This window comes from Larus michahellis, chromosome 3 (assembly GCF_964199755.1).
Source record: "Larus michahellis chromosome 3, bLarMic1.1, whole genome shotgun sequence".
Classification (NCBI taxonomy): Eukaryota; Metazoa; Chordata; class Aves; order Charadriiformes; family Laridae; genus Larus; species Larus michahellis.
In genome coordinates this window covers 35207756-35226536 of record NC_133898.1, presented here as the reverse complement: position 1 = coordinate 35226536, position 18781 = coordinate 35207756, and the positions used below count along the sequence as shown (strand labels likewise).

Below are 18781 nucleotides of genomic sequence, written 5' to 3'. Positions count from 1 at the left end.
GGAGCTGAGAGACATGGTGTTAGCAGGGTTACACCCTGCCAAGGGGATGCGTGCCCTCTGATGGTGCGATGTTGGCTTCCTTCCCATGCAGTACACACAAATACAGAGTGAAGACAGAGACTGCCATTCACATCAAGAGTGTCTATGCTCAGTTAATATTTCTTTGCTCTTTCGCTCCTCTCTGAGTCATCTGTTGTTCTTTGTTCCTAGAGCTTCTCCATGAGAGAGTTCAGTCTTGGTGATATTAATTTGCTTTGTTTTTCAGGAGCAGTTGCCATTTAAAGCTATTTGTTAGCTTCCTTTCTTTATTCAGTCCATGTATTTGACTTGTTTCTTCTTTTGTGTCTTTGTCCTGTAAGGATTTTCTTGCCTTCTTTTTTGCCTTGCTTCTCTAAAACACGAAGCGTCATCTCCTAAATTGCTCTTTATATATGTGTCCTGAATTATCAACTTCCACCCACCAGACTAAGAAGCACTGTTGTGCATCCACTGCTCTTACTTCCTTTTCAAGAAAAAAAAAAGTCTGCTAGTGTAAGTAAGTAATGTGCTCCGTTTACAGAAGTAGAGCTGTGCCAGGAACAACTTGGGCTTTTAACTGAATCATCTGACCTTGGTTTATATGGTAATGTCCTGGGAGAAGGGACTCATCTACATATTTATATCAAGACAGACGTATTATTAATGTTCAGTAAAGTTAGTCATAAAGAGGAAAGCATCATCCCAAAACATTTATAGAAATGTCAGATGTGTATTAAAAAAAAAAAAAAGAAGAAGAAGAAATGTAGTCTTGACGGCTTGAGAACTGATTTTTTCTCTTTGAAGTAATAACTATCTTTTTTTGGAGGAGGATTGTTGATAGCTGAGAAACATATTTCAAATGCTAATGTCATACTGAGACAGTTCTGACCACATAGTATGAGATGGAGCAGGCTGAGTAACTAGGCTGACATTTAATGTGAGTAGTATTAGTGTGGGGGTATTTCTAAGTACAGCTGTCATTGTGTTCCTAGGGTAGGAGGAGAATAAAAGCAGGTATCCCGATAAATCATGGTGTCAGCTCTGTGATGGCATCTCAGGCTTGAGCACAGGTCCGATTGTTAACAGCATGCGTGGTACCTCTGTTATCAGAACACTGGAGATGGCTTCTCAAATAACTATGTTACCATCTCCTTCCTTTCTCAGCGTATATGTTAAGTTTTCTAGGCAGAGATAATTTTAGCAAATCCTCTCATCTGAACACAGATATCCTGAATATTCAAAGAAATGAGATTTGCCAGATATTGAACGTGGATATAAAGATGAAAGTAGGACTACCTCGAACGTGAGACATCACCCAACCAGCATATACATAGGAAGAAATGACATTTTGTCAGTTGATTGTCATTCTCTGAAGGTATCCTGTATTCCAACAGATCTGCTGGCAGTTGTGAAAGTCACACAGGCATAAGCAATGGGAGAAACCATCTTCTCTAGTGATGGCCCAAAGCCAACAGAAGAAAGACTGCATTCATCTTTCAGGACTGGCCTTTGCTTGGCTTGCTTTGCTTGGATTCTGTCAATGATTCAGAACCTAACCAAGGGGGCAACTGGAGCAATTCACTTGGAAGCAAAAATTTCATTAATTCTTCAGTGATTGATATACTGACTGCAGTGAAACGAGCAGCAAAAGTAGCTCAGGTTTTGCAAATACTTTTATGTTTATTCAGGGCTTATTTCTAATACCTGGAATAACTGCAGAAGTTCCTGTCAGGTGTTCAAAAAAGCCTTTTCCCATTTTAAATGCATTCACAGTTCTTAAAACCCAACCGTCAACTCCTTACTGAAACTCTGGATATTGTTGAAGTCCCATATAATTACTCTGACTAAAAGCTGCCTTTAAATACCATGACAGCAATACTGTGCTGTCTCAAATCTTGTTATGTCAATTACAGCTGTGCAAAATTAGTATAAAATTTCAGGAAAATCAAATTGGTGGTGCTTTTGCAGTGGTTGTTGGTACTCATTGGCTTTCTCTGCTTACTCAGAGAAGTCAGACACAACATGCACAGCCTTCTACTCTCATCTTTCAGCTACCTTTCAAACTTAGACAGCTCGGCAGCATTGTTCTAATACCTGTCCTGGGAGAAGCCAGGCTGCGCCTTTTCACCAGTGCAAGTGGGGCTGGACCCAGGCCTCAAGAAATTATCTTTGGTGGAGTATGGTCAGAATTTTAATGAGTACAGAGTAAAGTCTGAAATTAAGGAAGCTCCAAAATGTAGGCCTAATGAAACAGATCTGTCGGTGTTCCGTGAAATACTGATGTAGGAAGTTACCTGGATTTGGGAATCTCAGTATTATTTGTCAGGTAAAAGAACACAACTTTATCTGTAGTGCCTCAGAACTGATGTAAAATATTCTAGGCCAAATTGTCAGATGATGAAAAATATGAGAATGTCATGGAAGAAAATGAGGTTTGCTAACCTATTCTAGATGATAATCTGATCCCTGAGGGTTTTCATATCATCATAAATTACTGTAACACCCATATCCTTAAATGAACCATCACTCAGAAAATTAATTTGCCCTAATCGGTCACAGAAATATTCGTATTTCCTATTCTGTCCTTCCTGACAAACAAATATATTTTAAAAATCATGTATGTAGATATGTATGTATTCATGTATGTTTGTATGTAGAAATTAAATCTTACAGGTGAATAGTTCTGCATTGTTTTAACAAAATGGAAGAGCTCTTTTCTTGGTGCACAAAAAAAAGAAACCATCAAAATTAAGTATTCCAGTGCTGACACAGGAACAGATCCTGAGTTTATTAGGCAAGCTGTAGAAAAAGCAGAAGAATAAGTTTTATGGTAAAATTAGACCACTTTCTCTCAGAACAGCTTAAATAATATTGTCTTTATTATTCAGTACGTACAGCCCGTATGTTTTGTGCTTATCTTCAGGAAACTCAAACATATATTCTGAGTGTTCATCAAAATTCACTAAAAGGAACAGTAAAGGACGATTAGCTAGGATAATTTAAAATGGTTCATTGGAATTGATCAAAAAATACATAGAGGAGGGAGCTTAGCCTTTAAAGAGCTTGAAAATGTTGGTGATCATAATTTTTTTGTCCATTATATTTGACAAGGCTTACATGTATTTTAATTTCACTGAAACATGTGCTCTTTTCTTGCATGTACGTTTTGTCTGACCAGAAAAAGAGGAGTTGGCCATTTGTCTGGAATTTCTAAATGTTTGGCATCCTGGAAGTCCTAGTGATGTTGCCACTATCCACAGATTGTCTGTCCAGTGCATGCACAAGTCCTCCAGCCTGATGACAATGTGAGAATGATTGTGCATGTGTTAGTTGTATCCACTCAGGATTTTCCTATGCATGCTGTTCTTTCTGGTATGAATGCCTTTGTACATCAGTAACTTTATAACTACATCTCTTTTCAAAAGGCAATGTACGAAGGAGAAATATGATACTTGTTTCCTTTCTAAGAATTTTAATTTGTCTACTGCTGCACTATTTGGAAGGAGAAAATATGAGCAAAGAAGGATGGTTGCACAGGTAAGGCATAAGACTAAAGATCAGGTGTCATCAGATGTCATTTGTTTTAGCCAGTGCCTCAATTCCTTGTGTGTTAAGAGGAGATAACTCCTTTTACAATACCATTAATTTACAAATTAACCCGAGTGCATAAAAATCTATAGCAATAGTGTGTGTACCACAAAACAGGTACTCATTTATTTCCTAACAGGCATGTAAGGAAGACTACCTGACTACTTTGACAACATAAAAGCTGCAGTCTAAGGAACTATTTTGCCAGTCCTCTCCCATTTTTCCAAACAGCAGCACTGTGATCCAGTGTATTGGAAGGTCATCTAACCGAATGGGACTGAAACAGCTGGTAAGTGTCCACATACAGCTCCATTTGCTGACCTTCCCATTTATTAAATATTATGTAGGAACTTGCAGTGCCTGAGTACCAAAAAGCCCAACCTTTGGAATTCCTTTGGAATTCTTTGCACCTTCTCACAATCTCTTATTACTAACATCCTGCTCTAAATTTGGCCTCCAATATAGACACCCATATGAGATGCGCTAGGCTTTATAGAGAAATTATCTTCAGATATTTAAGTAGTTGTGAAGAAGTACTTCCTACTCAGGCATGAACGTTTCTCACTCTCTAAATATGTATACAGTTATCCCGGCTTTTATATACCCTACTGTGTCCTTGCAACTATGAAAAAATTATATCAAGAAGGAAATGAAAGTAAAATTTTGCAATATTTGGCAGTAACTGTAGCACAAATGACAGCAACAGTATACCTTCCTGCTATGCGTTAACTTCAGCAAGTGACAGCAAGTTTAGAGAGATAAGAGGAATGCAAAACAGCAAAAGATATCATCATTTGAAAATGGAAGTAGCAGCCTCCACTTCTTCGGGTGGTGAAGAGAAATTACATTAGCCTCCTCTCAGTTTGAATGTGAAGGCAAATATTTTAATACAATAAATCAAGGACAAGAGCATGTGAGATGCTGAGAACTTCACAGCTCCCTGAAGTACTTTGTGGTGAGTCTGGCTCAAAAGATTGAAAGGTGTTTGGTACAAGGAAAATGAATGATTTTGCAAGTACCTATTTACTCTAGGAGGTTTACTGTACATTTCGTGCCTACCAAACAGTACTGTATGCCTCCCACTTGCCAATTAAGTCATTCAGCAAAACCAGATTGATTTCCTAACTGCACTACAATGTTTGATCCCTGGACAGAGATCAAAATCCTTTTTATAGTTCTTTAAGATTTATTGGGATATACATTCATGAGGATGTCTTGAGGCTGTCTGAATAAATACATCATTAGTCAGCATTTTAGACATTATGATATCTGCATTGTCCACCAGGAATCCATGAAACTTAACTGCAATAAAAGCACAAAGATTGCCACAGCTACATTTCAGTGTCATCTTAGAAAATACGTGTTAGCTTTGGAAAGCGTAAGGTAAATATGCAAATATGCATGTACGCACAAATATCCTACATCCCTTCTTGCTCTTTTTATGATTATTCAATAACTGGGACCTATGTTTAACTACATAATTGGATCATTGGCACCAAAAGCAATTAAAAACTCTAATATTTTCAGTCAAAACTAATGATGGAATTCCAGGGCCCTGTGTATCATTCTGTCTTCAGTGCACCTTGGGATTTGAAAATCCATCTGTAAACTGACAAAACAGTTGATAAATGATGGAAGAGGAAGTGGTCTCAGTAACTTCATTAGTCTTTCTTATTTTCACTGGATCTGTCATCCAGCTCTCCACACATCACCTACCGAGCAAATATACTGACTTAGCACTAGTGTATATGATATATGGAACAGGGGAAAAAGCAATTGTGGACCCTGTGTTTATTTACATGATATAAACTGTAATTGATAGATCCTTTTCTGAAAAGTGCTTTATGCAGACTAGTAACAGTAGAAGAACTTTGTTTCCCTACTCCTGAATAACAGAGAAGAAGAAAGTGTTCTTTAAGATTCTTAAAAGGCTCACATTACCTCACTATAGGGACATCCTTTACTGTATCATGAAGTCACTGTGAGCTTGTTACCAGTTCCTGCAAGGAATTCCAGTTTATAGATGGGAAATTGAAATGCTGGCATATCTACAGTAGGGGATAGAGGACAGTGCAGAGATTTCTGGGCTAATTACATCCATGAGATTCAGTGCAACACTTTGCAGTGAAACTATCCAGGAACACTGAAATGGGATAGCTATTATCATGGTGCTTTATCTGATCCAATAAACCTGCCTCCCAGAAAGAGCTAATTGACTTGGGCACTTGGACATTCTGGGAGTCCACAAATTCTGGCAGAAAGCTTCACTGCAACATGTAGATGTACTTGCAAGGGAGAAAATAGTGACCAAGTAGGATGGTCTGTGACAGAGGAGGAGGAAAGCTCAGTCCTCCTTGAAGAGCCTGAATACTGCCCCAGTGGTCGAACAAGGAACGTGGCAGAATGTGACCTTGCCAACAAAAAGTATCGGTTTGTTGTGGCAACAGGGCAGTTATGAAGTCAGCCAAGGGCAGAATCTCTGCAGTTAATGTGTCCTGGCCTTTGAACTGGGACAGCTGCTTTCACGTTTTCTGTATGGAAATCCTGTGAAGAGGAGACTGTTGCCTTATGTTTAGCCTGATACCTGCCCTATCTTTGGACATCAGTTATCCATGGTAATCAGCTTGCTTTACCTTCTTCCTCTTCTGCTTCTCTTCCTCAGACTCAATAACAAACAAATTAATTGTCTTACTTGCCTAAATCTTTTCTCAGATGTGAAATCTATGCCTTATATCACTTTTATAAAATGCAGCAAGTACTATGAGCCTGGAAACAAGAGGTTGAACTCTTAGTGCACATGCTGAAATGTCTACCTAGCTCCAGTCAGTTAAAAGGATGGTATTGACTTCTAGCTAATGACTAGATACACCCTACAAGTTGTGATCTGACTATGCCAGAGGCAGTAGGAAACTCACCAGTCTAAGTTAGATTTTTAGTCAAGTTTTATTTCCATGAAAGAAACACCATCCTTCTTTGAGATGCAGAAGGGTATTGATTATGTTACAATTTAAAGAACTGTGATATGCTATTCTTACTTCCTGAGGGGCCCTAGCTGCTCCATGGGTTACTGTAAAGGGAATTTCTGATAAATTCTCATCTTAAAAAGCCTACAAGTGAGATTTTCAGAAGGTCTACCTACCAACCTATATCCAGTGTTTTTTCTTTTTTATTCACATCTAAGCAAGGAACATGATGGAACATAAATGAGAGTTAATCCCCTAGCCACTTTCATATAGGCTCCAGTATGCCCTATGTGTATGTGCCTACATTATTCTCAGTGTCACTCCTGTTCTTACATACGGGTCACCTGATTCATTGCCAGCACATCGACATTCTATTCCAGAACATCACTGGAGATGCTTTAACATTAGTGGAGGTCTCCCATGTTGAAACAGGAACTCTGTTTGCTAAACACCAGGAAATACAAGAAGATTTGGAAGAAATCAGCAATCTAAAGGGATCCGAATATTCATTCCAAACAACTATGGAAGAGCTTGAGGAAAATCAGAAAGATAATCAACTTACTTTACAGGAACTCCAGAATAATAATAACAAGAAGCAGCTGCATGAAAAGATGGTAAGTGGAAGATACAATTCTTCCAGAGGTAAAACTACAATGCATTGTGGAGCATGTGGACCAGCCGGAAAATTGAGTGTGCAAAGTGAGGGTTGTGAGACATTTGAGTTATTTCTCAGAGGTAAAGAACCTCAGTGGCTTCCATTTTCATGGGTTAACATCAAATTCACCAGAAGTGAAATCCTTCCATTTGGTCAAAAGAGCCATAGTGTTTGGTTTAGATCAACCATGCCCTAGTTAAACATTTTCAGAAATTTCTTTACATTTTCAAATCAGAAAATTCTTATATGGTGGATATTTCATATTTTGTAAGGCAACATTCAATGGAAGATTTCTTTTCCAACTCTAGGAACGATCTTTTTAAAGGGAAATAATGGATATTAGAAAACTAGTGAGTCGTATACAAATATGGGAATAATCACTTGAATAAATATTCTGGCTTTAGATGAACGTATTTTATTTTCATCCATCGGCTTCAATTTGTCCTCCCTCTCTCCAATTTATAGCAGGGAGCCATCAGAGACATGACAACATCATCTTTCATCTCAGACAGTAAAACAGAGAGCATGGATGCCAAGTGTCACATGGCATATTTGGACATGAATGGAGGAACTAGTGCTTTGCCGTCAGAAGTATCCACCAATGCAGAGGAGCTGGAACAGCTCTGTGGCAAGCAGGTCACAGCAGCTGATATTGAGCTTGAGAGGATGAGGTGGGATTTTGTGCTGGCTAAACTGAAATATGAACATGAGGATAATGAAAAGCAAAGGCTTCATGAAGAGAGAATGGAGCAGATTCATCAACAGGCAGTAAAAAGACCGGTAAGGACAGGAAGGAAAAAGCAATAGAGACTGAAACATTCACATTCTATGTTAAGCAATTTGTAAGGTTTTGTACTTTTGCATGTTGAGTAGTACTGTGATTTCTTTTAAAGTTAGACTCGACTAGGTGATCTTTACAGCTTGTACACACACTCAAGGAGAATGGAGTTGTTCTGCTCTCTACAATATGAACTATGGTAACATTCATTGCTACAAAATATATTGAAGAACAGTTAACTCACAAATTAAGTTTATGATGTCAGGATCCAAGAACTTTTTCCTTATTTTCGCCCCTGCCCCCCCCCCCCCCCGAACATGAGAGGAATTGCTCTGAACACCACTTTAATCAGTTTCCTGCTTCTACAGTGAGATCAATTTCCTGGCTTGGAAATTGATCAGTTAGATGATGCAGATAATAAACACATCAATAAACAAGTGGATGACAGAATCTACCAAAGTAATTAAAATGTTCTAGACAATTAGTCAGATTTTTCAAGCCTGTTTTTTACCTAAGTAGCTGAAGTTATTGTATGTTCAGGCATATAAGTCTGTTGTTAACAGTAGTACAACCCAGAAGAGACCATTCTATTTGGCAGAGTTTAGCAAATGGGACAGCTGTGAATCTTGGTTGTCTGGGCTCTTCCTGATCACATTGTCTGGCTGTGGGCCTGACTGTCCTCCAATTTAACGCAATTTGTCATTGGACTGGGTTAGAGAGTAAGCAGAGTATCTGAATCTAAATCATCAATGTTTTAGAGGTACTTGCATGTTTGTCTTCCCTTGCATGTTCTGTGCTCTAAATCAGGAGAGGACAGAAGGATGTGTTTTACACAGTATTTGTAGCATTTGTGTTGTGGTTGTACATAGGAGCTCAGATCATGCACAATAATGGCACTCAGCTAAGCACCGCAGAAGCCCCGAAGTTTTCCATCTGCATATATTATTTTTTTTCCATATAGCTAATCCATAGGTCTGGATAGGATCTCACAATTATGTGAAGTAAATGCAGTTCCAATGAAATCAATAAAGTTATATCAGAGAAAAACAGATGCGGATCAGGTCCAATGTATATTTGGCTGAATAACTGACATGCATCTGGATTAAGGAAATTAACTACTGAATTCTTTTATTAAATTAAGACCTGAAAGTTTGCCCATGAGCATGTGTAAATGTCTGAAAATGACCATGCAGTGAAAAAACAGAGGCAACATTTTGTGCCACAGATGTAGAGATAGATATGCAAAAGCCATGGGTGTGCACGCACTTCATATGAACCGCTTTGTGTACCTGAACGGTCATTCTTGCAGTAAATATGATGTCACTTACTTTAATTTCAGAGAGAGAGAAAACCTAGCTCACATTATGGACGTGGGTGGGAATGTGACACCTATTACTTAACACAGAGTAGCTGATTTGCTCTCGTTTCACATGCTGGCTTATCTCATAGCAACTTTTTATGAACTAAGTGTGCCAGAAGGCCAGGTGTGCTCAGCAAAGCACATGGACTGGACCCAAGTGGAACATATAATGTGACATAATGTGTTCTTTTTCCTTTTTCCACAGTTTAGCCAAGGACTCCAAGACCTACTCCGGCCCCCAAACCAGTATGCCTTGTTCCTATATTGCTTCATCATTATTCATGTTATTTACACACTAAAGGAGCTGGCCTTCTACTTTTTCCAAACTCATTACCTGTTCTGTTTTGCTATTGTGCTCATTTTCATTCTCAAAAAGATTTTCGAGGATTACAAAAATAAGAAAAAATGCTCTTAAAAAAGGCAGCATACTGTACACTTTTTGCCCCCGTTTTCACTGCTTTTTGTTATCTTTTCCTCACTACACCAATCATACATGCAGGATTTCAGCTCTTGTTATATGCACAGTAGCCTAATTATGGAAGACTAACTGATTTCCTCCAGAAAGTTGTGACTAAATGACATCATTTGATTTCATGCTCTATCAACGTGTTTAGCATCATTCAGGGGCATTCATCTCTACAAATAAAGTTGTCTGCAATTAAGAAATAATTTTGGAACATGTTCTTTCTATTTTATCTCACCACCTTGGTGACTTGGGCTTACTTGTTTGGACTCGATGATCTTAAAGGTCCCTTCCAACCTAGATGATTCTATGATTCTACTTATAATAAATTATCACAGAGAGGTTTCAGGGGTGGATTCACTAGCATGGAAGGAGGTGCTCAGGAGAATTTCATATTCTGTTATGTGTTCACTGCCATGCGCCAGGCAGACACCTCACTTTGGATTAGGGCTGTCTCTACCTCTGGGATAGAAGCATTCCCCTCTGTGCTGTGCGATCCTCCACAGTTACACACAGTTTCTACCAGCAATAGACCAGCAAGCACTGGCGAGCACACACATTATTTGTAATTAAGGTATCGTGATTTCTGAAGTGTCCACTCTGCTAAGGACAGATATCAAATGTAGCCCCAATAAAAAGGCATTTTGTCTGGTGAGAATGTGACTAGACCCTTTTAACACTACTTCAGTCATGCAATAGAGGATATTTCCAGCAGAGAAAAGGTGAAGAGTCATCTACCATATGATATGTCAGATTAGAGTATGTACAATCTTATCAACCTTCTACTGTTAGAATCAGAGCGTCATTCACCCATATATCCCCATACACATGCCCTACTCAGTTTTATTTAAGTCTTGTCTCAATCTGCATTCTCTTAGCATTGTGTTCTTAACAGGAAAACAACCTAAATGGTATTTGATAATCAGGCTGGATACGCAAAAAACCATTTATGTCAGGGTGAAGTGGGTGTAATCTAACCCTACTCAGGTTATTCTGCATCCATTGTAAGTTTGACCTCAGTCAAGATGGTAATTCTTCAGGCACGCTAGGGGCAATGTGTTTACAAAGTACAAGGCTGTCTGAATGAAGGTAGTAGAAAAGAGAGTATCTCAGATCCAGGTGTAATGACTGGGTAGTTTCCTGACAGTGCAGAATGAGTGCGGAGAGCACGGTCTTCTCACATTTCCACAGCTCTGCGTTTCTGAATCTGTGGAAGGTTACAAGGAGGGTCCACTGTACATATACAGAAAAATCTGCAGAATAATGAAATGAACAATGGCACCATCTTCCTGAAAGGAAATTTAACCAGGCAAAGTGTGGTTGCTTGCTGTAGGTATGACGTACATATACAGATTTAGAGAACTAGACCAATCAAAAATCAGTAAATGAATAAAAGCTTTATCCCAGCTGCAGTTCCTCTTTTTCCAGCAAAAGCGACCATTAGCTCTCACTGAAATCCCAGCCCCCCTCACCCACATTAGGATTTCTGTGGAAGGCAGTGATTTGACTTTATTTTTGTAAATGATCTGAAAGTAATATCTGTAACTAAGCTTTCAAATCTGTGGTTTTCTCTCACTGAAATCATAAGAATGTCAACCAGACAACTGAGAGAAGCCTGTCCTTTGTTTTCTGCTGAATCTGAAAACTCTTTCTGTAGATAACCGGTCTATAAGTACAGTTTGCAATAGCACAAGCGACTTCGACTACTTCTCTTCATTGTTAGTAACTCTTTGGTTTTTATCAACGAGAGAGATTATATCAATCAGCATTTGATATTGTTAATTCAAATGACAACTAGAATTAGTCAGAGATGTGGGGCCACTGGAAGTTCCAGAATACAGTGTCTGCACTGAAGCATTATTTTTAATACTCATTTAGTGCTTTTTGGGGAGAGGCAGAAGGAGTTGGTAGTCTTTTGCATTTTATTTATCACACACAGGAGATAATACTAAATAGTCCTAAGACACCATACAAACACACACATATCCCCAAACCATAAAATCAAGGAGAAAAATAGGTAAGCCTTTCCTGATGGGTGCTCTCTCAACCATTGTGTGTACCCATGCTATACTCTTAAACTTATTCCCACATAGATGAGAGCTAGATTTTTTAAGTGGCAATTTCTGTGTAGCTGCCTAGCTTCTGGGAGCCACAGCTCAAAAAAAATGTTGAAATACCATGAATCCATTGATAAAAGTCATGAGAAGTAGCAGTACAGAAAAGAACAATAAAATCCAGGCTCCTCCCTAACTGCTTCAGGTCCTTCTGAGCTTTGATCAGCTCTTGCCTTTCACTGGGGTAACAAATACACCCTTTGGGTTGCCTGGCTGTGCCCTGCACCCTTAGTTTACAACCGTAGGCACACTCATCACAAAGCATATGGTTTCATGTGAAACCACAGGAAATTTGGTGGTTTCAGCTATTTTAAGCCTAAAAGTAGGCAGTATTTTACAGCTGGTTTAATTTCAACGGAACCACAGCAAGTGAAAAGAGCTCAGGGTAGTAGCATAAAGCTATTCTAAAGTTTCAGAAGCCACTACAAAGAGCTCCAAATTAACAAATAAAAATAGTAATGCCGTAATTCCCATGGATTTTGACAGCTAACTTGTGATTTATCAGTACCTGAGTTGGGTGTTACTGATCTTGACAAAAAGTTTGCTAATTCACCTGCTAGGCAGGGCTCCATTTCACAGCGTTTATTTATCATTCTCCCGTAAGGAGGTTGGCTACACCAAATCAAAGGGCAAACCTGGAGGTGAAAGGAAGGCACCAACCCACTAGATAACCGAAACTTGTTTCGTGTTCAGCAACTTCATTCTTGGGCCCCTTAGTCAGAAACGTTTCTGAACTCGAAGCTGGGGTTTTTCAGAAGGCTGCAAGGTCAGCTTTGTTGCAAAGAGGTTCACGGGCGCTTTTCAGTTAATTGGTGACTTCAAAACTTTTACGTTTTTAGCCCAAGATGAGCTCTTCTTACCTATATAAAGGCTTAACAAACCTAATCAAAACCTTCCGTCTTTTTTTTTTTTTGTTTTTCCCTGCAATGGAAGGCTGAGAAGAGGCGACGAGGAGAAAGGAAGATCTGGCCAGAAGATCGTCCACTGGAAATGAGTCCCAGCGCTGCGAAGCTCAGCGGCTCAAAGGCGCCCCGGCGGAGCGCGGCCAAGCGCATCAGCGAGACCCTGGGCTGTCACCGCGCCTCTTGGCGCTGCCGGGACGCGGGACACCACGCCGTTTAGCAACACGCCGACCACTTCAGCAGCTCCCTCGGCTTGCCGGCAAGCCCCGGCTGCCTCCGGACAACCCGAGAGGGCGGCGGGCGGCCGCCCGGGGAGCAGCTGCTCGGCGGCGGCACGGCAGCGGCGACAGCCCCGCCCCGGTCCGCCCCCCCACCCCACGGCCGCCGCAGGGCAGGGCAGGGCAGGGCAGGCTGCTCTTAGGGGCAGGTTGAGAGCACGGGGAGCGACAGCCGAAGGGAAATCACTGGACGTCCGTGGGACAAAGAAACCTTGGAGAGCTTCAGGGGTGAGTGATATCAGTCCTCCTGTGTGAGGGGAGGGGGCGCTGGGGGTGTTTTTTCATGCTCTGAACAGCGCAAAGTTAATTTTACTTTATTTTCAGCTGTGTAATCCCAGAAGAAGCGTTACTCGGACAAGAAACCGGTAATAATTTGTGAAGAATGATTTACAAATTGCAGTTATGAGGGACGAGGGAGGACAGGAGGAGAAAAGACAGTGCCTTTGTTGAACTGCTGCTCAACAGTACCTGTGTGCTCCTGCCACCCCGAGCCTGGCAGGCATGGGTTGGGGAGAGAGGGTGTCAGTAAAGGCAGGTGGTGGGACTCCTGCCCCCCCCTAGTTTTACAGCGCAATTTGTCTGTGGCAAAGAGTTAGGTGCAGTTCTGCTAGTTGTGTAAAGGGTTGCTGTTCCTCTAGGTTGGATGCTTTTGCTCCAAGTCTTTTTGGGACTGGTTTAAAAGCTGATACTACACTTGTTAGCAGTCATGAGCAGCCAGCTTCTAGGTATACTGTATGTACTGGGGGTTTAGGGGATGTGGGGAGAAGAAACTTTCGGGTCTTCTGATACACCTTTTTAGATTAACATAAGCTCTGCTGGAGAAAAATGGTTTAGGTCCTGCCTGCTGCCTTCAGCTTTATAAACTGTTTTGTGGAGTGAGATGGGCTCCCAGCTGCATTACTGTTAGGAAAATGACTGACTCCCCAGTGTACAAAACTAGGCTGTAAAAAGTGTGTGTTTGTGCATGGAAGTGGCTTGCCCTTCCCCCACGGAGGTGAGGCCTGACTGGCTAAGTGCCTGCACCTGGGATGCCACTGATCACAGCCAGGTGTGGGCTGGGCCTCCTTAGAGGAGCATCACACCCTAAATCCCAGTGTTCTTTATCATCTTTCATTTTATTTCCCAAGACCCAAACTATTTGGTCTAAATTACAGTAATGTTCTTGAATTACCCCTTTGACTGTGCTTTGGTTGTAAAAGGACTTGCTTTTGCATCTGTTGCATGCTTAAAAGCAAGACACTTTACCTCTGCAGAGATGCACTGTGTCTGCACAAACAGTTGTGTTCTTGGCTTTTCTTTTAAAAAAAAAAAAAACCAAAAAAACAACAACAAAAAACAAACAAGGTTTTTGTAGTGCTGTGGTTAGATTAATTAACTGTGTACTTCTGGGATTTCTTCTTATTTGGAGCTTGGAAACTGTAGTTGCTTAACTCTTTGTGGACTCAACTTCTTTCAAACTACTTGAAATATCCAGCCTTGGATGAGTTTTACTGAAATGGTCAGTTGGTTTCTTAAAAGCCATGGTCTCTGAGGTTTGTTGTTGCTTTATTGTTGTGAAGAGAATTTTAAAAGTCTGCCTTGGTGCTTTCTTCCAAGGACCTTACCATGTAGGTAGCCTCTCTGCTACAGCCCAGTCCAACTTTCACTGAAACCAGTGAAAATCATTCTGTTAACCTCAGTGGTAGCTGGGTTAGTTGTTCTGGCTTGCAAGAGTACTCAAGAGTATTTCCACTGTAGAGGCTGATGGGATAGTACAGTTGTAAGTCTCATTATAGCCACAAACCTTTACAGGTATGCACACTGGGCAGCAACTTTGATCTGAGTTGTCTGGTGTTTCCCATGGTGGTGTTCTGTTGGCAGCAGAAGCTGGTGGAGTGTTTGTTTGGGGGATTTTTAGTACTTCAGTGAGGGAAGTAAGAAAATAGGTCCTTGTTTGCTTTCTTCTTCTGCAGCCTTAAAATCACACTAAAGAACTTTAATTTCCATTAAGAAATCTCTCTCCCTGTGTTCTTTTTGTGTTCTGCCCCCAAAACTCTTATTGCTGTTGTGAAACTCCTGATATCCTTGTGCGTTGACCTTACTGGAGAAAAAAATTGAGTGTGTGACCTCTTTCATCAGCTTAGTGAAATTAATGAAACTGGTCACCAGCATGAACAAAAATGGCTTCATGCTTGGGAGAGAGAGATGGAGAAAAAGGATGAGGTGCATCTCTAAGATGCTGAGGGTGATTCTAGTTGAAGGAACAGGATTTGCTGGACTGCAGTTTCTCTGACTGGGGTGAACGTGTCTGTGGGCTTTGCCACCTGTAAGGCAAAAGCAGATGAACCTCACAGGTGCTGAGTGTGATGGTGTGCAGCTGGACTAAGGGCTCTAGCAGGACATTCATGTACATGAATTGGGATCTTGCTGCTTAGATGATTTGAAGCAGTACCATGCTCACAGCTGTTCCTCCATCCCTAGTTTGGTAAGTGTTTCTCCAGTGCTTCTGAAGGGCAGCCCACCTCTGTCCCCAGTGTGCTGCTGCTCTGTGTGCTCCAATACAAGCACCGCTTACCCAGGTCTTCAGAGCTCTGGGTGATGCTTCCTGCACATCAGTTGGTGGCTCTGCCTTCAGCTTTGGTGTAAGTAGAGATAAATGGCTTGTAGGACTTGGGTTATTTCCAGCCAGGTTGTCTTCTGAGTGCTGAGGGTAACCACTCAAAATGTGGTGTCTCTCCAGGGCCTGGGAACCATCATCAGTCAGCTGGTGCTTAGGCTGGAAGTACCAATATCAAAATGATGGGCCTAAAGCATGGAGGGGTTGGAAGCAGTGGGAATTAGTGGAAAGCTTTGCGTCTTTCTAGAAGATAGACCGCTCACTGGCAAGAAAGAAGGTACAGGACTGTATTTCAGGGCTGACTTTTCCAAATGGCCTTCATTAAGGATTTGAAGAAAGGTAGAGAAAACTCTGGTCTGTTATAGTTTTCTATCCCTAATTATTTAGGGTAGTAAAGCCTCTGCTTAGAATGAAAAGCAGACAGCAGGACTGGCATGGTCTAGCTGGCTGATAGGTTGTTTTGTTGTTTGGTTTTGTTGTGTTTTTTTTTTAATTAAAAAAAAAAGCCCAGAAGAACCTTTGTCTTTGAGGGGGAAAGGCGATATAAATTGTGATATTTTTTTTAATTATTATTTTTGCTGTGATAGTACTTGGCCTTGCAGCATCTGTGTTATCATCACTCACCTTGATCTTACTGCTGGTGAACTCTAGTAAGGAGAAGTGGTGTTGACTGCTGTAAAATTGATGGTGTATTTAAAGATGAGCACGTGTTTAACTGTATACTCTTTTGTTGGACTAGATCCAGGTGCAGAATGTTGTCCTTTGTTATTTCATCTGTAAAAGGGAAAGAATATTTCCCCTCCCCTTTGAAGCTTGCAGGAGGTTAACTTGTAAGATTTGACATGTATCCAGGTGGCTTTTTTTGGTGAACGGGGCTGTTTAAACACCAAGCTTCTTGGATACATACGGTCAAATGGGGCAGAAAACAGGTGTATCAATGAAGCCCTCCGTGAATCATCCCTAGTCTAAGACTGCCCTCTCTTGGAGATTATCCGTTGCTGCACTGGTCGCAAAGGGACTTACAACTAAGAGTCACCCTTGCATCTTTGCTTTGGAACTGACACTTGCTTTTACATGTGTTTATTAAAATGTGGGTTGTCATTTTGGAGGAAGCGCTAGAAAGTTTCAAAATAATTCAAGACACTTGCTACTATGTTCACCTCTGGGCAGGCAACTGTCGTCCAGGTGAATTTTTTTTTTCTTCTCTCCCCCGTCTTCCCCTTGCTTTAGAAACAAGGGAGGTTGTTGGAAGATAAGAGATAAACCAACTTTTCAAAACATTTGCTTAAATGTAGCAAGAGTGGAGTTCCAAGGTGCCAAAGGGACTTAGATGACCAAACCTCGCTGAATTTTTGGAGGGATTTCAACATCTAAGTACCTCAACGCCATAAGAAATCTTGCCCTGTGCTAGTACGTAGTATCCTACATCTCCTAGCTGATCATACATGGTTTTTAATTTTATTCTACTTAAATGTTTCAAGTAACACCTTTTGAGTAATCTGACCAGGGCAACAAGAAAGTATATGGACAAAAAGTTGTCTTTGGCTAAAATAAAAAACATTTCCATTTTTTTAGGTTTAATTAGACTGGCAAGTTAGGAAGGTAGACCTGTTTATCCAGCCTCATTCTGGTATCTAGAACAGAAGATGTTTATTTTATTCATCTGTTAAGGTTTTTTTTTTTTAAAAAATAAAGTTCTCACAGGTGATTTAAGGCAACACAAACTTGGTGTGTGCAGAAAACTCTCCTATCTTGCTGTTAAAGCCTGTCCTGATAGATTTTCGTGAGTAGTTTATTGTTTGTTTTATGGAGAAAACATATTTGAATACTTCTGCTGACCTAGGAGCCATGTTATTTTACCAGAATGCTCCCATGGAGCCTGATTATTTATTTTTTTTGCCCCATTTCATGGGATATATTGAGGCCAGAGGAGAGATTCTTGCCCTGATCCATGTTCCTGGCCAAGGCAAATATGCCTTTGACACTGAGAGTTAACCAACAAACAGAAGATAGTAAGGCTTGCAGAAGGCAGACAATCCAGAGCTGTGCTGTAGGCAGCTCAGTAAGACTACGACGGCTTAAATTGTTTCCACTTAACTTGTTTTCAGGGATATCCTCTCAGAGTTAGCCTACCTACCTTTGGGTTGAGAACTGAAATGGGCTAAATTACTTTTTGGCTTGTCTGGGGTCATGTTATTTGTCACCTCTTAATGGAATACTGGAAACTTGAGATCACCCCAGCATGATCTTTTGTCAGTGTCTAGGCTGGACAAGGATTCAGACAAGCCTTTGACAGTCACGTATTCCCAACGCCATTCTTCAGTTCGCTGAATTGCTATCTGTTGTCAGTTCTACTACAGCAATTCCAATGGAGAAAATGCTTTTTCTTTTCCGAGGAGAACAAGGGAATTAATTGATTAACTCTTGGTGGCTCACCAAAGTTGTAGCGTCCTTCGAAGATGTCTAACTAAAAAAAAAAAAAAGATATTTTGAATTTCTGTCTCTAATAAGACTAGCTTTTCAAGGGTGAAATAAGTTATCTTCTGTGTTCCTCCTGTGCAGTGAACAATCCTTCTGTCTAGCAAGACTAGAAAATGCCCAGCTTTTGTTCTCTTTGCACAAGCTGATTTTTGAAAGCATTCTCCTATGGTGGTGGGAGCATGTTCTTTCCAGAGCCTGTAGGGGGTGGAAAATTATTATGGCCTCAATCTTTAATTCAGAGGTGCTAGATTTATTGCCACTGTAATAGCAGGAGTTTTAAGAGCATTCTTCCCTAAGATGCTTTAGACTTTAAGCTAAGATGGAATAGATCTTTTAAGATCAGTTGTTCTAACACCTGGCTACGATCAGAATTGTAACAAGTGCTGTTCTAGTTGGATCCAGTCCAGAATTGCTGCTGTAAGATATGGCTTGGGTTTTGAATTTATATGTGGGCTTTGGTTGCTTGTAGCTACCATGGTATTTCAGCATCAAAAATAGAAATAACTAGCTAGTCAGTTATCTGTAGTGTTAAACACATCTCACTGCATTTTTAAGACTAGGACAGCCTGTAGTGATTTATATAGA

General features: G+C 40.6%; 1 protein-coding gene across 5 annotated transcripts in view; it reads left to right on the top strand.

Moving 5' to 3' along the window:
- TMEM247 (transmembrane protein 247) overlaps positions 1-18781 on the top strand; it is a 139000-nt gene that overhangs the window by 49454 nt on the left and 70765 nt on the right. For 2 of the 5 annotated variants that reach the window (XM_074579647.1, XM_074579646.1), the window contains exons 1-6: positions 3196-3323; positions 3444-3555; positions 3746-3895; positions 7025-7183; positions 7690-8004; positions 12873-13347. In XM_074579647.1, the coding sequence (XP_074435748.1) occupies positions 3878-3895; positions 7025-7183; positions 7690-8004; positions 12873-13061 (681 nt within the window). In that variant the 5' untranslated portion in view covers positions 3196-3323; positions 3444-3555; positions 3746-3877 and the 3' untranslated portion in view covers positions 13062-13347. Of the gene's footprint in view, positions 1-3195; positions 3324-3443; positions 3556-3745; positions 3896-7024; positions 7184-7689; positions 8005-9567; positions 10023-12872; positions 13348-18781 lie in introns of those variants that run through there. The other 3 variants (XM_074579649.1, XM_074579644.1, XM_074579645.1) reach the window with 3 other exon arrangements.